Source organism: Xiphophorus hellerii, chromosome 8, assembly GCF_003331165.1.
Source record: "Xiphophorus hellerii strain 12219 chromosome 8, Xiphophorus_hellerii-4.1, whole genome shotgun sequence".
Taxonomy (NCBI): domain Eukaryota; kingdom Metazoa; phylum Chordata; class Actinopteri; order Cyprinodontiformes; family Poeciliidae; genus Xiphophorus; species Xiphophorus hellerii.
The window spans coordinates 27,409,989-27,435,692 of NC_045679.1; the positions used below are offsets into that span (position 1 = coordinate 27,409,989).

Here is a 25,704-nt window from a genome sequence, read left to right on the forward strand (position 1 = left end):
TGGGCCTGCCAGGTCTGACCGGCTTTCGCCCCCACCACCGGAGCCAACTCACCACCAGGTAGTGGTCAGTGGACAGCTCCGCACCTCTCTTCACCCGAGTGTCCAAGACATACGGCCGCAGATCCGATGAAACGATGACAAAGTCGATCATCGAACTGCGGCCTAGGGTGTCCTGGTGCCAAGTGCACATATGGACACCCTTATGCTTGAACATGGTGTTCGTTATGGACAATCCATGGCGAGCACAGAAGTCCAGCAACAGAACACCGCTCGAGTTCAGGTCGGGCGGGCCGTTCCTCCCAACCACGCCCCTCCAGGTCTCACTGTCATTGCCCACGTGAGCGTTGAAGTCCCCCAGCAGAACAAGGGAGTCCCCAGGAGGAGCACTCTCCAGTACCCCCTCTAAGGACTCCAAAAAGGGTGGGTAATCTGAACTGTCGTTCGGCCCGTAAGCACAAACGACAGTCAGAACCCGTCCCCCCACCCGTAGGCGGAGGGATGCTACCCTCTCGTTCACCGGGGTAAACCCCAACGTACAGGCGCCGAGATGGGGAGCAACAAGTATGCCCACTCCTGCCCGACGCCTCTCACCTTGGGCAACTCCAGAGTGGAAGTATGTCCAGCCCCTCTCAAGGAGACTGGTTCCAGAACCAGAGCCGTGCGTCGAGGTGAGACCGACTATTTCTAGCCGGAACCTCTCGACCTCACGCACTAGCTCCGGCTCCTTCCCCACCAGAGAGGTGACATTCCACGTCCCAAGAGCCAGTTTCTGCAACCGAGGATCGGACCGCCAGGGTCCCCTCCCTCTGCTGCCACCCATCCCACACTGCACCCGACCCCTTTGGCCCCTCCCACGGGTGGTGGGCCCATGGGAGGGGGGGCCCATGTTTCCTCTTCGGGCTGAGCCCGGCCGGGCTCCATGGGTAAAAGCCCGGCCACCAGACGCTCGCCATCGTGCCCCCCCTCCAGGCCTGGCTCCAGAGTGGGGCCCCGGTGACCCGCGTCCGGGCGAGGGAACACCAAGTCCAAAGTTTTCCTTCATCATTGGGGTCTTTGGGCTGCTCTTTGTCTGGTCCCTCACCTAGGACCTGTCTGCCTTGGGTGACCCTACCAGGGGCATGAAGCCCCAGACAGCATAGCTCCTAGGATCATTGGGACACTCAAACCCCTCCACCACGATAAGGTGGCAGCCCATGGAGGAGTTCAAATTTCCTGTCAACTTAAAAAAAAAAAAAAAAATGTAACTCAAAAACATGGTGGGCAGCAGGATGACTACCACCGGGCTTAGCAAGTTTTCTGTGGGAAACCCTGTGTCATACTCATATGTGTGAATTTTACGTGAATATTTAAAAAAAAAAAAAAAGATAGCTCCTTTAATTCCAAAAGTCCAATGAGAGAGTTCGTAGCAGCTCTTGCACAGCAGCAGGTGTTAGTCCACCTCATGTTTTCCTGACAGCTCTCTCTCTCTCTGACGGCTGATCGCTCTCCTTGTGACCAGAGGAGGCTGCCTGTGGCCAAGCATGGAGGGTGGCTGTGGAGAAAGCCAGCCTCTAGACTGAGGCCAGCCAGGAGCAACATGTCGGGACTTTAACACTTGCCTTTTTACTTTGTTATTCTGATTTTTTTTTTTTTTTCTTGAATGGACCTACATCTCCAGCTTTAGCATGGAGCTGGGAAAAGTTCATTTGAATTTAAAGACACTTCTGCTGACAATGATGATGTTCAAGTGGGGTGAGTGGAAGCTTTTAATCCTTCTGTTTAATGTGAAAGTCCCAATGGGAAACTTCAATAAAGAAAATCAACACAAAACAACTAAATTAAATAATGCAAATTTACGTTAATCATTGTTCTACATGTAACATTTGTAGAAGTGAAAGTCTGTCAGAGAAGTGTTGTATGGGAAGGAATGTTATTGTGCCTCTTGATGATGGTGCTTCCCAAACAAGTGGCTGTCACAAAGTTCTGTGATGTAAGACCTCTTCTGAGCCTCAGCTATGTATAAAGAAGATGAAGCAATAAGGAGATGTTGTGTTTTGTCACCCTTAACAATTATTTTGAACTTTAATCGTATCCAGTAAAACTGAACAATAGTGAAAAGACCACAGGCACGATGAGGACAAATCATTTCAATCACCAACGTTGGAAACTTTCTCAGACTAATAACGTAAAGAGAGCGTTCTGAACTGGTGGGAGTTGAGTTAATCTGTGTCTGATTTGACACATGACTGACTCAGAATGAGACCACTCAGTCATGCAGACTCAAATCAGAGCAAACAATGGAGGAGTAGAGAAAGTTGGTTCATATCTTTCCATGCTTGAACGAAGCTGCAGAATGAGGTCACGTAATGTCCCGTTAGGTTATTTCATTTTCCACAAAGTTCTGGTTTATAACATAATGGTTGTCTACTGTGTCCCCAACCCAAAATAAGATCTGTTGTTTAAAGGTTCTGCATGAATGCTTATAGTGAACTCACAACCATGTCAAGGTCTTTACAGCAGAAAACTGACCAGCAAAAAAAACCCTGTAATGTTAATGATGCAGTTTTTCTATATGCAATGTTGACATATTATTACTAACTAAGCATTTATCCTGCACATCTGTATATATATTTGTAACACATGGTTACATAAAATGACTTTAAAGACTTGAACTTGAAGTCCACCAAACATTTTTACAGGCTTTTTACCACTAAAGTTTATTTTTATTATTTTATTACCATATTATTATTTCAAACTGTTTGTAGTGTTCTACAATGTATGCAAGTTCAAATAAGATCAATAAAATAAAAGCAGCTGCTGTTTTTCCTAACTGAAAAAGATGAATATAGATTTATACATGCTAACAGAACATTTTATAGCTATAAGTAACAAATGGGTGTACTAATTTACCTAAACATAGAAACGATTAAACAATAAAAAAGTATATTTCTGCTATAATATTCATACAGCTCCTTTTTTTTTTTTTTTTTTTTGCAAAAACTAATTAGTGTATAAATGTCCTTTGGCAGGTATGAATTTAAACTGTGTAAAATGGCTTGTGGCAGATGACATCACAAAGATATGAAATAGTAGATGGCTTGTACTTGTATAGAACTTTATGAAAGGACCCCAAAGCAATTCACACTACACTCAGTCATTCACCTATTCACACACACACATATGCTGATGGTGGCAAGCTACTGGATAGAAGCGAGGTTCCTATGCAGGCCTCGGACCCCCACCAGCAGGCAAGGTGGGTGAAGGGTCTTGCCCAAGGACACAACAACAGAAGCAGGTGGAGCGAAGATCGACTCAGCAACCCAGCAGCTACCAAATAGGCTCTAAAATCAGATTTTATTGACTTTTATTTTTATTTTTATTAGGAAATGAGAAAGACATGTTATTGAAGCTGTGTTCCAATTGATTACACCACATCGTAAGGATCCTTTGTTTTGTTTGTAATTACTGAGCTGATATAACAGGAAAGATTGCGTTAGGATGTCTTTTAGCCCTTAATCACTAAGAAAACTTTTCCAACACTCCCCTGCCACTCTGGAGCAGCTTAGGCCAGGACTCAGGACACATCTCATTCAGATTTGAGGCGGATTGTAATGTCACAGACACAGACCAGACTACAATTATCATACCTCCTTATATTTATCTCTAAACACCCAAAGAGTCACAACTCACAAAAGACAAAGGTGAACAGGAAGGATAGACGATAGAATGAAGATTGAATCTTCTAGACTTAATCTGTCCAGGTATCGTGCCAGGAGATTAGAGGAGCAAGGGGGATTGTCCTCAAGATGCCAAAGGGATTACAACATGGAGAGGTTGGGGAGGTCAGGGTGGCTCTCAGAGCTGAGGTGAAGGAAAGAAGAATGATTTAAAAAGGGGATATGGAACATATCATAATACAGCAAAAAAAAAAAAAAAGTTTAGTTAAATCAAATAGTTTTTCTTGGTTGAAGATATACCTCAACTTTGCTGGAAATAATGTTATTTTCTGAAAGAAATAACTTGGTCACAAAACAGTAAAATAATAATAAGAATAATATAGGCTAAACATTAGCTAAGTACATTTTAATGTATTTGGAAATACAAATATATTTATTGTACCTAAAGAGCAGAATATTAACAGGAAAAACACTTTATCGCTCGTTCATTACTTAAATTATCATTAATTATCGAATTTGTACATAAATTGTATAGTAATTATATAGTTATATATATATTAATCAGTGATGGCATAGTTACTTTGAAAAAGTAACTTTAATCGGATTACTAATTACTCTTTGAAAAAGTAACTTAGTTAGATTACTGACTACTTGATTTGGAAAGTAACTAAGTTACATTAAAATAAACTTTTTTAGTTACTTTCAGCAGCTGCTAACAACAACGCTGTGAAAATTACATTGATCTTTGCCAATACTTAATTATAAGCTATTTTATAATGGTAACATCAACAATGTGTCTCCACTTATAAGGTTGAACTGAAGAGGAGATTGTTTAATAGTTACAACAGTACAAATAAAAAACGTGATTAATTTGTTTTCCACTGTTGTTTGGAAAACTCTAAGAAGGATTTTAAAGCCCCCATATTTCCCCCCAGCCTCCAGGTTCTGCGTTACGGCCCTGCGTTTGGTGTCAAAGCGCAGAGCGCAGAGCTCCTCCTGCAGCTCCACAACTCAGATGGCTGCACAGATTTGTGACACTTATCTTAATATTAATAATTAGAATTGCGTTCAGTTGACATTATAATTATTGGCAACTACGGACACGTTTATTCGTGGCTGTTTTCACGTTTATTTGTTCAAATTAGTCTCGATGTTTGCAGTTTTCTGGAGCGCAACGCGAAGCTCGACGTCATTCAGAGGTCATATATTAACTTGACATTAACAAAGACACAGCGGGGCGGATCATCCGGGAAATGATGGACAGGGAGAGCCTGACTAAAACTACCTTAATGACGGACAAATTCTGGGATTTATTATGAGTCTCTGTTTATTTCCAAGCCCAAATGAGCAACTTCACGTTGAAAAACGAGCCCAAAAAGGCGCAACCCGCCACTCATTACATTTGCTAGCGACTTAAAAAACAAAAAAAAAAGAAAGTCCAAAGCCGCTTATAATAATCGGACTTGGCGACAGAAACTCAAAATAGTTCCAGTTTTTCCACCAACAAAATGCGCATCTCCCTCCATTGTTTGCATTTCTGTCACATAGAAACGTCGGTCACTCGACAAGACGCGTAGAGGAAATACGATTAAACAACAAAAGAAGATAGTAACGCAAAATAATTTTGATAAGTAACTGTAATCTGACTACTGGATTTGAAATAGCAACGCGTTAGATTACTCGTTACTGAAAAAAGTGGTCCGACGTCAGTAACGCGTTACTGACGGGTTACTGACATCAGTAACGCGTTACTGACATCACTGATTTTAATGCACTGGGCTAGTTAAAATCTATTCCATAAATTCTTATCACTTTCTGTACTTGCTCATAGGTAGGTCTGAGTTTAAATTGTCTGGGGTTGCTTAGGTTTGTTGTGATGCTGCTCAGTGGCACACACACACACACACCCACACACACACACATCACCTAGTAGCAAATCTTGCAGAGGTTCAATGAACTGGGTTTTGTAAAGATGTTTCCTCCACACAAATAGAATAGTGAGTATTCTGTGTTAAGCTCAAGTTCATGTTCAAGCTCCAGTAGTTGAAGGCCTGTCATGTTTTCCGTCATGTTTTTGATTCCATTTTGGACTTAGTTATTTTATGAAAACATCTCATATTTCAGATTGTCTGAGAAATGCTCCTTTGTTTTCCACACCAAGACTGTCCATGTTTACTGTGACTACAAAAAAATCCCTGTCCCCATGGGAACATATTTCTAAAGAACCTCCACAAGAAAACTCGATTTTAGGGATCTTAATTATTTTTTCTTTTTCATGCGGATACTTAAAACACTTACATATCATCCCAACATGACCTATTACCCCAAACATGTCATATATAACAACCACCATGTTTGTCCTCTGAGTTTACAATTACAATCCAACGTGACACAGAGAAGACGCTCAACTTCATTATCAATCCACACAAAACATTCCACGCGCTCTCTAGCGGTTGCCATTTTATTCTTGACATGTTTAATCGTATGAAGGCTTTAGGCCCAGGTCCAATACTCCATGTATAGCGCCACTTACAGGTTTGGAGGAGTTAAAATTGCGTTTTGAGACAATCTCTTGATTCTGTGTTGATGAAAAACGTTTCTGGAAACAGTCCAATGAGGAAGTGGCTGTTTTTGAAATGTTGCCTTTCCCATCATCTCTTATTAAAAGAACCTTCAACTTTAGGAACCACATGATGGATCATTTTTCTTCATACTGGAAAAAACTCCATGTTTTGTAGACTGGGGACACTTTATCCTGTACTTCTAGTGATTCTGTAAATTGAAGCGAAACACTAACTTTCAGGCTGGTAGTTCTTAACTCCCGAGCTGAAATGGTTGATCAATGCACTATGCCCGTGGTCCGCAACCAACGGACCTCGGTCCGGATACGGACCCATATGCCATCCCATCCGGACCCGGAGTAAATTGTTAAAATATTTGTTAATTTTGACGGGAGAATTAATTTTAAACCGGAGCATTTATTTTTTTCCCTATCTGACACAAGTGCTTTTACCAACACTGCACTGAGCAAGGATTGGAAGCTACAAACCAATCGCGTGCGAGTCATACTAACCACGTGGTTCAACTAGCGAATCAAATCGCCAGCCTGAACTCAGAGCGAGTTGTATGAGCAAACCGAAGCAGAGGTTTGTAGCCAGGCACAGACATCCACGCAGTGTGATATAAGGAAGAGGAGGTGAAAGGCGAGCGAAAAGCGATTGAAGCGAGAAACGCAGGGAGGTGATACAGGAAGATAGGGCGTGAATTACAGTCAGAAGAGGTGCAAACACTATGGCGCTATCTAAAAAGAGAAAAGTAGATGCCGAAAATCGAGCGTTCAACACGGAATGGACGGATGCATACATGTTCATTCTTCCGCCCGCGAGCACGAAACCAGTGTGCCTCATATGCTCCGAAACCGTGGCACTTGTTAAAAGTGCCAATGTCAAGCGTCACTATGAGACTAAGCACAAAGCATTTGACCAATCATACCCCCCTAAGTCCGAACTCCGGACGCAGAAAATTCGAAGTCTCACTGCCCAATATGATCAGTCCACCAGGGTATTAAGCCGTGCTTTCAGCGCACAACAAACATACACAACAAAAATATCGTTCCAAGCTCACCAATGAGCATCTGCACATGTGCATGAGAATGGCCCTGACCTCCTTCAAGCCCAGATTTAAAATGTTGGCAGGGCAAGCCAAAGCTCAATTCTCACACTGAGCAAGGGAAATTGGGGGAAGACAGATGTAAGAGAAATCTGTAAGAGAAATAGTTCAGGTGTTTTGAGAGTTGTTTTGTTGAGCAGAAATATTGAGATTGTTCAAACAAAAGGAAACTGAAGCTGCTATTTTTTCTTAAGCACTTTCTTTATTTTTGAATACATAATTTAGTTATTTTTAATTTAAACTGCAGCCACACAATGTTATCCTGTGTTTCAGTGCTAATAAACTTTTTTGAAATTATTTTAACCTGTATTATTATTTTTTTTAACACCATGTATTCCGATATTGTCATACTGCAAATAGACGATATTGCGGACCTCTGCTTGAGGAAATTTCTTTGAACTGGACCTCCTCACAGTTTTCTTGAATACCCCTGCACTATGCCTTTTCCAGTGAGAAGCCCAATCACTTCCTCTCTTAATTGCTAGAAACATTCCTGATAGCCTTCTTACACCTTCTTACATGACTTGGATCTAATCTTAAAACTCCAGACAACCACATGTAATTCTGTTACGGTGCAGGTGGCTAACCCCCCCACTGAAGCCCACAGTAATCTGTGAAATTTCAAACATAGTTAGTGTCTCCAGCTTAGACTAGAGGCAGGATGCATCTTAGCCAGAATTGGAAATGACATCATCCCTCTGTCGTGAAGGAAGGCGGGGCTGTAGGGGTCACTCTCTTAAAGCAGATTTACAAAAAATGAATAAAAGTGATAAAATACAATCACAAATAAAGAGAGGAGACCGTGTCTGTTGCAAAAAATGTGCAGAATACACACTAGCGTCCACACAAAGAAAAAATGCTTCACAAGGACAGCTGGACCACTGACACTGGTTAGAGAGCTACCACTTTATCTTCTGCACAGACACCCCAGCTTACAGGGTAGCATGATTAACGAGGTGCACTAATAATCAGCCTGGTCCTTTATCGGCTGTGTGAGTTGCTGTGCATGACATCCATTCTGTCATGTAAAGGAGACACTATTCTTGCAGGTCCTTTAATCTGCCTGTCAAAGAGGCAAATCTACTAAATTAATCAGAAAAAGGAGAATCGCCCAAGACAGGTTGGACATCAGAACTGACCCAGTCAAGAATCAGTCACACCGACAGCTGGTTTGAGTGCTTGGTCTTACTTCATCGGTTTACTTAGCTCCGTCATGTGAATGCAAGAATAAAAACCAAAAGGAGAACAGAGAGATTAACATCCCATTAGAAAATAAATCTCCTTTCAGTTAAGTCATGTGGTGCAGTAAAAGTCCTCTATTAGGAATGAAGCAGATGGAACACTTAAAGGACAATCAAAAGTTAATCTATGCCAAATATATGTTTTCCTGTTGATTTTTCTCACGTATTTGTAGTATGATTTTTAGGGTGTACAAATAAACTCTAAAGTACAATGAAGATTAATATAGGAACAATAACACAGAGTGGAAAAACGTGGCACCCAAAGGAAGGTAAATTGGTGAAAAACAACTAGTAAGGGTGAATAAAGTATGGGTTTCCAAAATTATTTGTAACATTTCAGACATGGTAGTGGTTTCACTGGTTAGACTTTAACTGTCTTTAAACACATCCTTATAAAAAAATGATGGCAACGAGAGAAGTAAACAGTTTCATGAGATATATTCATAATTCAGCCATGGTGCTAGCGCTCACAACCAGAGAAGAATTTTGTATCTTATCAATTTCCAAAAAAAACCCCTCATATAGTGCAAAAATGTTATATTGAAAAATCGTTTTTTTCAAAATTGGCATGTTTCTATTAAGCATATTCATTTTTGAAACGTCAAATTGTGCAATAATATGGTCAATGAAATGCAACTTTGGAGAATGTGAGGAGCCTGACCTTTCAAACATTTCAAAGTAATGATGCATTACAATATTTAATAAAGTTGTCAAAATTCATCATATACAGTTTATTTGAGAACATGGCAATGATGAAATATAACACATTGTCTGTCCAAAATTGCCATCACTCGGGTATCTATCATCTGTAGAGGCCTGATGGTTGCTGATGTTGCTTCAGATCTGGACGTCTAACAGGAACTTAGACGGGGGAGAATCGAGGAAGGCATGAAACTGTTTGCAGCCTGAAATGGGATCAAACCTCTTTATTAGTCTAACATTTTAAAAATGTTTTTCAAATTTTAGATGAAAATCCAGAACAACACCAAGACTGAGCAGTTTTCAGAAGATTTGATCACCATCACACGACCCGTATGACAGATTGTTTTTTTAGTCTTACATAATTTGTTTTGACTTCGCTTTAGGAACTCTCTGCTCGGCCACATCAGAAAAATGCCTGTCTGCACCTTGCCAGAACGGGGCCACCTGTGTGGACACCATGGATGATTATGCTTGTATCTGTACCAGAGAAGGTGTGCTGTACATGGGCAAAAACTGCGATGAACTTTACGATGGCTGCTCCTTTGTGCCGTGTGACGACTGCACCAGTACCCCGGGAACGAGGGAATACCACTGCATATGCCCGGATGGACTCACAGGAGACAACTGCACCGAGGAGGTGGACGAGTGTCAGAGCAACCCTTGCTCCGAGCCTCGTTCTCTGTGTGTGGACCAGCTGTACGGATACTTCTGCAGGTGTCCGGCTGGATACGGAGGTCAGGACTGCGGGACGCATGTGACCGACTGCATCGATAAACCTTGCATGAACAATGGTACCTGTGAGCTCCGACCAAATGGCTATGAGTGCCGCTGTGCAGCAGGGTTCAGAGGGAGGACCTGTGAGGAAGACGTGAATGAGTGTTTATCGGAGCCCTGTCAGAACGGCGCCATCTGTATCGACGGAGTGGCAGAGTACCATTGTTTCTGTGTGCCCGGCTTTCAGGGCCACAACTGTGAAATAGACATTAATGAGTGTGCTTCTCAGCCATGTGAGAACAATGCTACCTGCATCAACGAGAAGGACCACTATGAATGTGAGTGCATGGTGGGCTTCACAGGTAAGGTCCACAGTCGGCCCACGCACACACACCCCTGCACACACCCACACACACACCCACACACGCCCACCCCGAGACACACACCGCAAGGTTTCCCCCAGAAAACTTGCTACACCCGGTGTTTGGGGCTCTAGGACAGTCATTCATCCAGAGGCCCACCATGTTTTTGAGGTAAAAAATGTTTAAAGTTGACAAGAAACTTGAAAATATCACTTGATAATTATGTGTTATTGGAAGGTTAACACCTGAACACCAACTATAAAGTCTTAAAAATGCAAATGTTTAAAAAAAAACCAAAAACTTGTGGATGACCTCAGAGGCAAGACAAAAACCTCTGATGTCATCCATCCAAGGACTGAAATTAGAGATGCAGCCTTGAGAGGGTTGTTTGGGTTGTGTGTTGCCTGTCTAACAGAATCATGACCTTTCAACTCTCATGGGCTCGGAAAGAGTTGATTCAGTGTTTGTATTGATTTACAAAACAGCTTAATTGAATTCCAAACACTGACTCCTGTACGTCCCATAGGAGTCAACTGTGAAACTGAATTAGACGAGTGCGACTCCCATCCCTGCCAAAATGGAGCCACCTGCCATGATTTGACTGGAATGTACTCTTGTGAGTGCCTGGTTGGGTTTGATGGTGTCAACTGTGAGGTTGATGTAGATGAGTGTGCCAGCCAGCCCTGTCAGAATGGAGCCTTCTGCCATGACATGGTAAACAGGTAAGTAGTTTCCATAACAATCATGCCCACCTTAAGCAGAAAAACAATGTTGTATCCACTTTATTGATATTAGACACTCATTACACTGTTGTAATGTGTGTCAGCCTTTTATTTTAATGGCAATAGATGACTTAATTCCATAGAAAAATAATACTCCCACAGCCTTTTAAAACACTTACTAAGTAAGCTAGCCTGCTGCTAGCCTCTAGATTCTGTGAGGAGCATCACATGTGCATCACTGATGCAGCATTGGCACAAATCAGACTCAATTTTGTAGTAATAAACTAATAATAGCATTGCTTAATCTGACCATTATCCATAACTTTTACTCACATCGGGATGCCAGAAGCCTGAAAGTCAAGGAGAAACATGTCATATATTATCGTAATAATTTGGGTAAATATTATTTACTCACATTGGGGCACTCAGAGGATTGAAGTCTCATTCTCAAAGTGCCATCTGACGATTTAATGTCAAAAAATTTAAAATATATTAGTAAAATAAGACAGTGAAATCTATGGAAAAGTAGCATACTATGTCATGACGCAGAAGAACACTGTGAATTCCACACCAGCACTGATCTCTGTATACAGAGTGTATCAAAAGTGACATATACACTTTAAAGACATTGCAGGACTTGATGTTCCACAAAATCTTTAAATCTTCATGTTTTAACTCAAATGAAGTGTTTTTCAAAATGACAGCATATATGGCAAGGTACAAATCAACCAGCTTTAGAACTCCCTGAGAGCAGGAGTTTCATTGTCAAGACCCTGGACAGGTCACCTGTCCATCACAAGGCAAGACAGAGACAAACAGGATAAACAACCATGCACATACACGCACACACACACGCACACACACCTAACGACAAATTATGGAGACTAATTAGCCTAACAGTCATGTTTTTGGACTGTGGGAGGAAGCTGGTGTACTCAGAGTTAACCCATACATGTACAGGGAGAACATGCAAACTGCACAGTGGTACAGTTGGTAGCAGTGTTGCCTTGCAGCAAGAAGATCCTGGGTTTGATTCCTGACCTGGAATCTTTCTGCATGGAATTTGCAAACTAACCTTCCTCTAATGATTATATACTTTTCTGTAAATCTTCCACACCTTTCTCATTTGTCACTGATGGACATCTGTTTTACAGAATCTAGAGTGTCTGAAAAATGAGCTCATGTAATGTCTTGAATGATCTCAGACTGCTGATCCTCTCCAGTTTAATCGCTAGTTTCTGTCTTTACCAGCTATGAATGTGACTGCAGTGACACAGGGTTTGAGGGCGAACACTGTGAAGTGGATATTGCTGAGTGTGCCTCAGATCCCTGCCAGCACGGTGCCACGTGTATAGAAGAAGTCAACGGATATGTTTGTCTTTGTTGGCCAGGTATGGAAAGACTGTCCCTTTCTCTGAACAAGACAAGATCCAGTATGGCTTAAAGGGCCACTAGTCCCTGGATGTAAAATACTTAGGGCTCAGGAGGGGCTTGTGATCTGAAGTATTGTAAGATAATTTAAACTTACTTAAACATGCCTCTCCTAAGAGAGACGATTCCTTAGCAAAAAAAAAAAAAAGTAGGAGTAAGAATGGTTTAGTAAAATAGACATTGTTAAGGATGAGGGACAATGATGTACTTAACTGTACTTACTGACACAAAACTGGTATCTGAGATTAGATAGAGAGAATTTGAATATATCCATCTGACTTTGACGTGGAGCTGTTTTGTACCGAGGAATTAATGCAGGAAAAATTTTTTTTTTACAAATTCTACAAACTGTTAATTTTTTTCAATTTCTGCAAATTATGGATTGTTGCATATCCATCAGTATCCATAGTGGAAAAAACTGGCAAATATGTTAATATTGTTTGCCTTTCTTTTCAGGTTATGAAGGAGCAAGCTGTGAAGTTGACATTGATGAGTGTGCTGAGCAGCCCTGTCAGAACGGTGGCGAATGTTTTGAGCGCTCAGATCCTTCTCACTGGGAGCTGGACTGGGAGCTCAGGTTTTCAGACGCAGCCGGCTACATCTGCCAGTGTCAGGGAGGTTTTGCAGGTTGGCAAAGAATGAATGAGAAACTAAACGATCTCTCACACTTCCGGTCTGATGATGCTGACTCTGATGTTTTTTTACATTTCAGGAGAAAACTGTTCCATCAATATAGATGAATGTGAATCTGAACCTTGTCAGAACGGAGGCGCTTGTGAGGATAAAGTCAATGGCTATGTCTGTGTGTGCCCTATTGGATTCTTAGGTAAAGTTTCTAATCTACAGCCAGCCAATCAGAGACAGGAGGAGGGGCTTAGAGCTTTCAGTTATATAATAACTGAAAGAAGCAAAGAAGCATAATGGAGAAGCAGGAAAACTGTTTATTCACTGTCATCGGTGGCTATGCTAACTAGCCTATCATTCATGGCAGGCTCTGTTGTGGTGGAGGAGCTGTAGTAGAGCAGAGGGAAAGGGGGGAGATTATAAGAGGTGTGTACACAAGCTGGATTGACACTGCTAAGACCCTCCTCCTGGCTCTGACTGGTTGTTTCTGACCAATGTAGTAGCTCTCTCCAGGTGAGCTGTGTGAGGTAGCACTGGCAGAAGGCAGAGGAGCTCAATTTTTTTCACATATTATCCATCTCATATTATGCTGTCACACCATAGTGATAGTTTTAACAAATATGCCAAAACAATGCTATTGCCAAAACTTTAGCTTGTGACTTTACAACACAGAGCATGTCACCTTATACATGCTGAATTTTGATATTTCATGTGGGTGCATGATTCCTTGTTCACAGCAGAATTCTACTACATTTTAACAGAGCAGAAACATTAGAATATTTAAATTATTAAATCCCCTCTTGCTGTTATTGTGTTGTCTTGTTGTAACTTTCTGTTACAGATACCAGCTGCAGTTTATGTCTAACATCCAGTGTTCTTTCTCTCTCCAGGTGAGCTGTGTGAGTTGAACATTGATGAATGCGAGAGCCAGCCCTGTCAAAATGGTGGTTGGTGTGAAGATGGCAGAGGATCGTACACCTGTCACTGTCCTGAAGCTGAGCCTGGTGACCTTCCATGGGGAGGTGACCACTGTGAGGTTAAACTCTACGGGTGTGTTGGCCACAAATGCCAGAATGGAGCCAGCTGTCTTCCAACTTTGGAAGAGGGAAAGCACAGCCACACGTGTTTATGTCCGCATGGCTTCTACGATGAACAATGCTCCACCAGAACAACGTTCTCACTGTCCACCCCTGGGTTCATTCATATCCAGATTGCTTTCAAAGAAAAAGTCCGCAGGGAGGTGGAGCACCGTGGTCACCAAGGTTTGGGGTTGCAGCTTCGGTTCCGGACAACCTTACCCAATATGTTGATCTTCTACAGAGGAGATCTGGAGAACTATCTTTTCCTGGAGATTGTTAACGGTGGTCTTCATGCAAAAGCTTTTTCTGAAGAGTCTGAATTGGATGTTACATTTGCTGGCCTGGTGAGTGATGGAGCCTGGAGGGATGTTCATGTGTTTTTGGATAACGGAAGTCTATTCTTGACCCTAAAGGGTCCTGACTGTGACAGAGATGGATGCACAGTCAATGATGGTGATGATGGGGAACCTCCTTTCCAGCCCTCTCAAGCCTTCACTGATGTTTACATAGGGGGAGCACCAAATGACCTTATGGAGCACTCTTTAAGTGGTGCAGGATTCCTTGGATGTATCGAAGACCTTATGATTGACTCGAAACCTATCCTACCCCAATCGCTTCCAGAGGATCAGGATTTTGAGTTGGGCTGTTCCAAGACGGAGTGGTGTAAACCGGATCCCTGTAATGGGCACGGCCACTGTGTGGATCTGTGGACTAGCTACCAGTGTGACTGTTTCCGTCCCTTCCATGGGGAGAGCTGCTCTGAAGGTAACTATTAAGCTCCAGCCAGGTTCCAACTTCCCAAACTTGGAAACATTTTTTTACTGTAGTCTAAAGCTATTTTTTGAGTGATCACATAATAGAGCTAGTGTATAAGGTATAAGGACCCAACCATACCAGGTATGAGACTCGGTTTGATTGGGAACTAAAGTTGCAACATTTGTTAGATTTTCAGCTGGTGTAGCAGTTCTCTTTCACACTGCACCCGTCAAATGATCCAAACCCTTTGAGAAGCCGGTTCCCTTCCCTCACCTGTGGCGGCGCTGCACCAAGAACCACTGAAGAAAATGACACGAAACTCTCTGATGATGTGACCGCAACTTTCTTCATTGCAAAAAGTAAACAAAAATGAATTAGCGTCAGGTTTCATTATAGCTGTTTCCACAACATATGTGCTCAAATCTTTGTCTATATTCTGCTAATGTCAAAAAACACAATTTTACTGTTACAATGTTTCCATTAAATTAAAAAAAATCATTTAAAAAGACTATGAACAACTACTCTGTATAGCATAACACTCTCATGTTTGTTTAGGATGTATTTACCCAGAATGCCCTGCGCTATACTCCGCTTCCTGCTTTTGAAGCCGTCTCAGGTCCGCTTAAATCCACATATGCATTCGAACCACGGCGGCTTTAACTTCAACCAAGACCGCAGTTTGTAGGCGGACTAGAGTTCACTTTTTTGGTCCACATTAGAGTTCGAATACACATTCACACCACTCCAAACAGACTTTATAGGCAAACGGACTGCAGTTCAAGTGAAATGGACCAGAAGGATTCACACTAGCCCTCATTGTCTTCTTCAGAGTGAAGGAAACTTCGTACAGTGGTTCTTGGTTCAGCGCCCCCACAGGCGAGGGGAGGAACAGGGTTTTGAATGGGTTTGGACTGTTTGACACAGTGCAGTGTAAAAGGGAACCACAGTAGCTGAAAATGGAACAAATGCTGCAGTTTTGGTCACCAATCAAACTGAGTCCATACTGGACCATCAGGTGTGAAAACACCCTAAGAATTACCATGCTACTACCACAAACTCTCATGTATGTACATCTTTGTATGCAGATAACCAGTAGGAATGCTCTCATATACTAACTTTATTTGAGTATGGAGTTAAATTTGTGTTGATTTCACCTTGTTGGTGGAAGAAAACACATCAATCAGTTGCAGTAGGAGTGCTTTCTGTTCCTGTCAAAGAAGTTCCAGTCCTGATGCTAGATCTGTCTCCTAACATATTCTCAAAACCACACAAAAAACTGGGCTGTTTTTTTTTTAGCATTACAGCTAGCTAATGCGCTACACAATTTTCGTAGACAGATTTAGAACATGTTTTGAGTACACACCAACACACTTATTTGCCATTTTGTTGAGCTATGTTGTTTGTTGTTTTCAAAGATGTAGCTATTGATTAGCAAAGGGTTAACTTTAAATTAGCTAGCTTAAATTAGCATTGGCTTTTTAATTCATTCAAATGCTATCTGCTTTGTGTGTAATGGCTACTTATTTTCTGACTACTGAAAGGTGATGTAAATCTTAACACTAATCTTCTTCTTGTCCCTTGACAGAATATCTTTCATGGACTTACAGCCACGAGGACACAGTGAGTTTTAGCTCCTATGATTTGGAAGAGAGCCATGGAAGTAATTTCAGAGTGTCGTTTTTGCTGAAGTCCTTAAAGCCGGACGGGCTGCTGTTCCAGCTGAGAAGACCCCATGCAGAAGATGTGGGGGAGGCCTACTTTTCCATCTACCTGAGGATGGGGAGGGTTTTCGTCAGCTCTCTGCTTGACAGCTCCCCGCTGACAGCTCCTGTGTTTGTGACCACCGGGGAGAAGCAGCTTCTCTCTGTGGAAGTCAAACACACACATGTGATGTTCGATCATGCAGGGCTTAACTACGGAATAGGAGAGATCCCTGAGGTGGCTGTCCGGAGCGGAGATAAGGCTTATGTTGGAGGGCTTCCAGAAGGCTGGGACGCTGCTGAGTGGGGGGGGCATTTTAAAGGCTGCCTCCAGGACTTTCGTCTAGACGATGCACATTTGGATCCGGGTGGCTGGAGCAACCCTGATGAAATAGTTTATATATCAAGTGAAACTGGAAATTGGAAGGAGGGCTGCATCAGTGATGATGCCTGCAAGGTAAGACAGACCTTCCTTTTTTACTTTGTTTATGTAATTAACTAACAGAAATATCTTTGTACATTTTTCCATGAGTAACATCACTTTATTTTGCTCTTTCTTATTAGATGGGAATCTCAATGAAATTAATTCTAGACTTTGATTAGACCACAACAAAACTTTTATCTTGTTTTTTGCTTGGTTTTGATTTTTCTGGCCCTTCAGAAATGGACCTGCTGATATGAGGTAGATTCAGATGTAGTTTAGTTTATGATTATGAGCTGAAGGTGGGACATTCTCCTTCAGGGTTTTCCACTCAATAGTCCATCAGTTACAATAAGCCAAGTGGTGATCGTCAACCCTACCACCATCATGTCTGACAGTCAGGATGAAGTTGTTTTCCTGAAATGCTGTGTTAGTCACAGGTCGGACAGAACACACACCCTGGGCCGGATTGACAAAGATTTTGACCTCTGGGCTGCAGCCGGGTTTGGTTCCCGTTACAACAGGGAAAATTCTTCTACTAAGGCAAATTACAGTACATTAATAGGTAGTCCTATAAGTCAGCAGGTATGAATTGATGCATTGTAGGTTTAATACATCGTCTAGCCAATAACTCCATGTTGTTCCCAAAGAATCTATTATCACTTCATCATTTTCCAGTACTTAAATATTGTTTATATTCCTAAAAAGCCAGAATATTAATACAGCTCACCTAATTTGGGCCAATGAGTTTTATACAAAGGGCAATATTTGTAAAACATGCATTAAAAAAAACACTAGAAAGAAAAGAAAAATCTTTGGTGCCCCCTCAAAAGTTGGGGCCCTGGGCTACTGCCATGTAAGCCCTTTCTGAAGTCTATTATCCCCAACATTCCTGGGGAACATCAAGATGTCTCCATTTCCTACAGTTGTCCTGTTTGTGCTGTGATAGTTGGACCTAACCAAGTCAGTCAGCATGTTTCCTGTTACAGACCAAACCATGTCAGAATGGAGGGGAGTGCACCGTCACCTTCAACGACTTCACCTGTTCTTGTTCAGAGGAATACACAGGGAAGAACTGCCAAACACGAGTTTGGTGTGTCAGCAATCCATGCGCCCACGGCGGCTTGTGCGTGGACCTTCCTAACGGATATGAATGTAAGAAATGTTTTTAAGCAAGTTATTCATCTATTTGTTGGATTAAAGCAGCTGCTTGTATTTTGGCCTGGACAAGTCTTCTATTCATCGTCTCCAGTTAGTACAAAATGCTGCTGCTTGTCTGCTGACTGGCACAAAGTGAAAGGAGCATGTTGGCTTCCCTTCACTGGCCCCCTGCCTATTTCAGGATCCAAACTAAAGTTTTACTCTTTGTTTTTAAATCATTGCTTGGTCTTGTCCCTTCCTACTTGTCAGAGCCACCCTCTATTCATGCTTATACCTTTTTTTTTTTTTGCCCCGCAAGGGGTCTGCTTATACCTTTTGATGTCTTTCAGCATTTAGTTAGTTTTTTCCTTTTAGAGCACAATAATTTGACCTTGACTTTGACGTCTGGGGTTGCATAGAAATAATATAACCATTCAGTTTTGCAAAACGCCTGGGTGGACATAGCCTGGACTTTGAGACACAGCTCCTCACCAGAGCTGCAGGGTCCAGGCCTCTGAACTTCCACCTCTCAGAGCAGCCCTTTCCAGCAACTCCCCCACTCAGCTCCTTCAGACTAGCCAGCAGCAATTAGCAAACACCTGATGGAACTGTGGATCTGCTCAGCTCACTACAGCAGCTACTTCTAAGTGCAACACTGGTATATAAAAAAAAACGTTGTTAAAGGGTTAATAGAGGAGCCATGTTGTGATGACTTCCTGAAGGCGGAGTTTAAGAAAGAGCAGAAGTTTTTAAAGAAACAGGCACCCTATTTCAAGCCAATGAATTATGAAGTCAACTTTCCTTTAAGTTATATTTAACATATATAGCATTTTTAGAACAATTGGAGTTAACATAGTTATTTGGTTGTGCTGTAAAATGGCACTATGTGCCTTGGAACTGACATTGGTGAACTTTGACTTTGCTAGTTGTGAGTTAGTTGCAACTAGCAACTAAAAGTTAGTTACTAACCAACTTGAATTAAAAGCAACAGGAGAGAAAAAGCTGGTGTATTTTTGTGCGCTTTGAGAAAGAGAAAGTTCACAGCATGACTTGTCATTTGACGAATAACATATGAATACTTGAACAGTAGCAATGTTTCCTCCATGTTCACTGCTAGGTTTGCACAACGCCACGTTTGAGAGCAACCCAGTGCAGTACAGTCCTGGAGGCTCCCTGGCTGGACCCATCGCTGACATCTACATGGAGCTGCGGACCCGATCAGAGAACGCTGTGCTCCTGAGGGCCTCCTGGGGCTCCAATCTGCTGGTGGTGGGCATCCTGGATTCCTCAGTCTGGGTGGAGATCCAGACGGACAGCAGCATCAAGTCGCTGACCCTTAAAGGACTCCGTCACGTGACTGACGGACGCTGGCACCGCGTCAACGTCTCCATGGCAGACTGGAAGCGCAAAGCCTCCCCCTGGGTCATCACTGTCGATGGAATCACAGATGCCACCAGCAAACAAGAGCGCACAGGAAGTCTGAGCTTCCTCAACAAGAAAGGAGCGTTGCTGGCTGTTGCGGACAGCTTCACTGGCTGTTTGGGTGCAGTGAGGCTTGGCGGGATTTATCTCCCCTTCGCAGATGACCATAAAGCTCCGCAGCCCTCTCAGTTTCACATAGTTGGAAAACCCAAAGTGCATCTGGGCTGCAGCAGCGCACCGGTTTGCGATTCTGGTCCCTGTCTGAACGGAGCCACGTGTGAAGACTTGTTCAATAAATTTGGTTGTGTGTGTGACACGGGTTGGGAGGGAGAGCTGTGTGAGACGGACACCGACGACTGCGCGTCTCAGCCCTGTGTCTACGGCAGCTGCAAGGACTACCTGGCTGGCTATGAGTGCCGCTGTGACCCCGGTTACACCGGAACGCTGTGTGACGGAGATACTGACGAGTGTGCTCTTCATCCCTGTGAACATGGAGGAACCTGTCAGGATGGGGTTAACATGTACACCTGTGTGTGCCCCACGGACTACAGTGGCCCCCGCTGCCAGTGAGTGCCGGCTATGCTCATTCTTTTTTCTATACTACATCCCTTCTATTGACAGAGTCATGAGGTATTTCTTATCTTTGAAATATTACAAACCATGAGAGAGATCACCCAAACTGTTGATTTTGTGATGACAAAGTGGTGTGTCTCCTATTTAAGTGGCGTTTAATGGATTTACTATACAAAGAAGGCAAGGTGTAGATCCAGTATCCACTTTTGAAATTTCTTTTATAACATTTTTGCTTTTTTTTTTTTTTAGGTGGGACTATCCTCCATTACAATGTGACACAGATGTCCAATGTGCAAACGATGGAATATGCAGAGATGGGCTCTGGGGAGCTAACTGCACATGCATGCCAGGTTTCACAGGCAGCAGGTAAAATAACCTGAACATTTGCAGTATGTAGTTTTTAACTTTTGACAAAAATGTGTTTTTTTTCTATATTTGTTAAAACTGTCAGGTAATACTGTCTCATCACTAAACTAAGCTCTTCCACCTGCTCCCTGAGCTGCTATTGCTGTCTGCAAAAATGGTCCACTCCTGAAAAAAAACAAAAAACAATCACAGCAAGGAGGAGGTTCTTAGCGCTGTTAATCAAGATGTTCATGCGCGATGCTCAATGTGCTAAGAGCAGAGAAACAACTTACCGTTACAGAAAAACTGCTTATCTGCTGTCACGAATGCTAAAGCCATGCTAATTAGCCTTAGCATTCGTGACAGGATGGTGGTCATGAGCATATCTGGTGGCATGAAGTCATATAAACCATGATTAACATGTAATGCATTAAACAAGTATTGCTTAATGCTGAGGCAGGTGGAAATGCTTATATACAGTAATGTGTCTTTTGGGTGTAATAACATCGTTAACTGTGTGGGGAACTCCACTGGCTTGACTGATTTAAATGGATTTCACACAAACACACTTCCATCAGTTATCTGTGACAAGCAGACCAAGTCAAAGCTCAATTCTAGGATAAATATGAAGAACAAACTGCTTTTCACATGACAAAAACACAAAATATTCCCAAGTACTTTTGTCTAGTTTCTAGTTCAAATATTTTAGTGTATGAAATAAGTCAAAATTAAATTAAAAGTAAGTTTTCAGCAAGATAAATACACTCAATAATTCTTGAATATAGAAAAAACTAATATGTTTTTTTCTGTTTTATGTGAAAAAATCTGCCAGTGGAACTGGTGCTTGGTATTAGTATTATTCTATAATAATTCTTCATGTTCTGTTTGCCTTGTCTGTGGATTTGTAAAGGGGGTTTCCAGCCAGGAGTTAACTTTAGGGGGTGGCATGTAAAGTTTGTGAATCCTCCTTCAGCAGATTCTGATGATGGAATCTGCTCCTCAGTACGCCACCCAGGACGGTGGGCCCTGGAGCCCAAGCCTGGCCATCACTGCCTGCTACATGACATCATTTCCTCTTTTCCTTAGGTGTGAACTGGAGCTTGATGAATGTAACTCCAACCCTTGTCGGAATGGCGGCTCCTGTTTGGATCGCTTCAACATGTTTGTATGTGAATGCCCGGCGGGGTACAGTGGCCCGCTCTGTGATGTCAACGTACGTTTCCTCCATTGGTCTTGTTCTCATATTTTCTGGGTGTATGGATGTCTGGGATGTGTGTAAGCCAAAGACTGCAACTAAAACAAAACAAAGAAAGAATAAAGCCCCAGCATCATTGCTAGTGTTTGTTTTCCTGTGTGTTTGCAGAAGGAGGCCCATAAACAGGGGATCCCATGGCTGATGGTGGTTATCCCGCTGCTCTGCCTCTGTGTGGTGGTCCTGCTCATCGGCGCCACCTTCATGCTGCTCACAGCCAGGAAGAAGCGCCAGTCAGAGGGGGCTTACAGCCCCAGCGCTCAGGAGCTGGCCGGAGCCCGGCTGGAGATGGACAGCATGCTGAAGGTCCCACCAGAGGAGCGACTCATCTGACCGCCGGCTGCTGGGTGGAGGGAGTTCCATCTGATCGGAGCGCTGCAGGATGAGCTGGGCGCTCTGACGCATCACAAGGCGCCGCCTCCGTGTGGAGGCCGACGCTTCCTAATCCTGTAAACGTTGTTTGTGGCGGAGCCTTAACGCTAGTTTCCTACCAACTGCCACTTATGTGGACTGTATGTGTGTGTGTGTGTGCAGCGTCACAGTCCTCTGGCTCTGCACCTGCGTTAATGGATTACAGCATGTACTGTACTGGACCTATGACTTAAATCTCTGGCTTAACTTGTTTTCCTTGTGACACTGGGTCGCTCAGATCCCAGCTGGAGGGAAACGTCCAGCAGCGCCTCTGACCTCTGCAGCTCTTCTCGTGGCGCGGGAATTAGTGGAGAACTTCGCAGAAGTTTGATGTCATCAATTGTGTTGTCTCCATTAAATAAAGTAGATTTTTACCCATATGCTGATGTTAATTTGTACAAATTAACATCAGCATATGGGTATGCTGATGCCTTGCAAAAGTATTCAAACCCGTCAGCCTTTGTGGAGGAGTAACAAGAAGGAAGTTGGTGTTGAAAGAAAATCATAAGAAGTTCTGTCTGCATTTTACCAAAAGTCATGGAGAGGACACAGCAGGAAGATGGTGTGGTAAACACAAGGGTTGCTTTACTTTAACAGAGCCAGAGAAGTTAGCCGGAAGGTGGATGAAGCTGAGTCCAGAACAGTCCTGGAAGAAAACATGTTTTCTACAAACACGCCTTGAAACTGAGGCACTGACTCACCTTCCAGCAGGACAACATTCAAATGAAGGATTGGACTAGATCAAATCATCTTTGTGTGTTTCAATGACTGAGTCAAAGTCAGGATCTGAATCCACTGGAAGCACTATAGAAATATCTGTAGGTTCTATTTCTAGAAGCTCTGTTGCCAATTTTAAGTTTGAGCTTCTCTGCTGCCAGAAAGACTGAGCAGAACTCTCAGTCCAGACGGATCATACTGGTAGAGATGAACCCCAGAAAGGTGCTCAATGAATTATTAACTCAGGGAAGTTGAATATAAATGTGTGACATATTTTTTAAGATGTTTCATCGCCTTGTATAATTTTCCCTCCACTTGACCATAACGCTTTATTTCTTCTCGTGATGAATCCCAATGACTTACAATGAAATTTCCGGTTCCAGTGTGAGAAACTGGAAAAGGTGCAAGGGATGCAAATACTTTTGTGAGGCACTGCAACCTGAGTCAGAAAGGGTCTGGACTCTCAACACCACGCTGACGTTTTTATTTATTTGACAAAAATTACTCAGAAACTAAATGTGAATGAAGTAGGGGGGCTTAAAACAGTTCTGGTTTTAGTCTGCATGTTCTGATGCTGTTTAAAACGACGGTCAGAACGTCAGACATGTTATGCATGTCATGCACAGCAGAACTCTGTATAAAGCCTTTAGCTGCTGCCTTGTTCATACTGGTGTACTGACTTTTCTACAAAGAACTATTTTTCAAACCAGTTCAGATTATTTATACAGTATTAATTCAGTCATCTCAAGGAGAAAAATCTAGTCGGAAATCCCAATTCAGGTCCAGTTACACACTCCAATCAGTCCCTAATACAGACCCATCCAATACACTGTAATATTATTCAAATGTCCATAAACAGCTAATAAGAACATGACATTTAACATGATTATGTTCCACATGCTAGGTCATTACCACAGGCCCTGCACTCTGTGCTGTAAATAACTACAGATTACTATGGTAACGTGTGTAATACAAAAATGTAAGAGTTTAATGAAATAGTGTGTATATCTCCCGTTGTACTTGTTGGGAGTTCTTTGATTTTTCCAAGCTGGGTGAAACGTGTCATCCACTGTAGGATTACAGAACCAAACTAATACAAACCCAAGAGTCGCAGAAATGTATGCAAATAGTTTTAGGTTTACACAGCAAACTTATGTTGCAAGATCGTTGTTGGTAAGTGAAGGGCGTCGCTTCCAGGTTCATATTATTCATGAGTCATAAATTACAACTCGGCAAAATGTACTGTTACACTTTTGGTAGTGATGTGACCGAGTATTTGGTTTCCTTTTGCTTTTTGCCACAAAGGTTTTAGATCATCAAACACGACTGATTAAATACGGAATGCAGTTTGGTTTAAAAAGGTAATCTCTCCCTCAACATAATTTGTGGTTGTTCAACTCTTGGCAGGAACAAGCGTTTTAGGTGACAAGCAACGAGTCGCATTAGCATAAATGACCTGTTTGAAACAATATGGCAATTCTAACCCTTCATTGTTTTCCGTCAGTCGGAGGTGACTTTATCTGGACATTTTCTTATAGGCGTGGAAACACTTTTTTTAATACGTCTCAAGTCATGTGATCAACAACCGGCTGTTACTACTGGCAAAAACGTTGAAGAAGACCACAGGAAGTAGCAGGAGGATGGTGTTTTGGGGTTTTTTCTGACCGTGTGCAGCTGGCTCCACCTGAGCTCTCACTGCATCTGGAACTCTTCTGTAAAATTTCTAACTATTTTCCCTAAATAGCTTCTCCCAATTAAGTATAAGGGGTTTGATGCTCCAACGCTGCCAATTTCCAATAGTTAATCTACCACAGGTCAGCTTGTCCCGGGCAGATAGCTGCACTGCCACAGGGCAGCAGAGGACACACACACACACACACACACACACACCTGCGCCTCAAAGCCATTTAGAGACCAATTAACCTAACAGGAGGGAGGAAGTCAGTGAACTTACGTAACCCGGACACACAAACGCACAGCGAGAACATGCAAACACCACATAGAGCAAACAGCTGCATCGCCATGCAACCTCAATAGCAAGTTTAAAAGAAGCCTGTCCTTATTATGTATTTTTTATTTATTCATTTGGTCAAATTTGCTCTGTATGATTTCACTCCTTCTCTAATACTTTGAACCCCAGCAGGTATTTTTTGTATTTGTGACAGTTGTTTATTTATCCTGTCCCCCAAAACCTACAGACTTCATTTCCTTTCACACTGCTCACCCGTTCAGGTTGATCCTGTTTGGTTGGAATACGCCGACACTCTATGATGGCATATTGGTGCCATTGTATGTAGAAAAAAGAAGTACATCTCTGCCAAAAAGCTCAGGAATTTTGAAATTCATTTTCAGAACATTTCTAGAAAACATTAACGTTTTTTGGCAGAAGTTTCTTTTTTTTCCCGTCCGCAATGGCCCTAATACGCTGTTGTACCATTATGTTCGAAAGAAACAAAAACTGACCTAAAATCTCTTTCAGCAGTTATTCCGGTTTTACATTAATACCATGATAGATACACTGCTGTTTTTGTTTCTGCTGCGAATAGTTTCAGAGTACAGTAATTCTGTGACATTATGCAAGCAGCACAAAAACAATGAAAAATGGTGCATATGTGAAAAGAAAGCCAAGTTTTCTCCTCTTGCTGCACTTGAATCCTTATTGCTGCCAGTGTTTACATCAATGCTGATGCATGTATACATGTAAATAAGTTCATGTGAAAAATAAAATATGGAGTTCTTTTTTGTGTTGTCAGTCTTTGTCATTCCT

The 25,704-nt window shown here is 42.4% G+C and overlaps 1 protein-coding gene across 1 annotated transcript; it reads left to right on the forward strand.

Moving 5' to 3' along the window:
* The first annotated feature begins 1,571 nt into the window (after positions 1 to 1,571).
* crb2a (crumbs cell polarity complex component 2a) lies at positions 1,572 to 25,684 on the forward strand. Its single transcript, XM_032570427.1, has 13 exons — positions 1,572 to 1,731; positions 9,652 to 10,344; positions 10,871 to 11,066; positions 12,318 to 12,457; positions 12,954 to 13,124; positions 13,210 to 13,323; positions 14,012 to 14,965; positions 16,542 to 17,113; positions 18,067 to 18,232; positions 19,335 to 20,205; positions 20,462 to 20,578; positions 21,644 to 21,770; positions 21,921 to 25,684. Exons 1-13 carry the CDS (start codon positions 1,665 to 1,667, stop codon positions 22,140 to 22,142), a joined length of 4,410 nt encoding a protein of 1,469 aa, XP_032426318.1. The 5' UTR covers positions 1,572 to 1,664; the 3' UTR covers positions 22,143 to 25,684.
* The last annotated feature ends 20 nt before the right edge of the window (positions 25,685 to 25,704 follow it).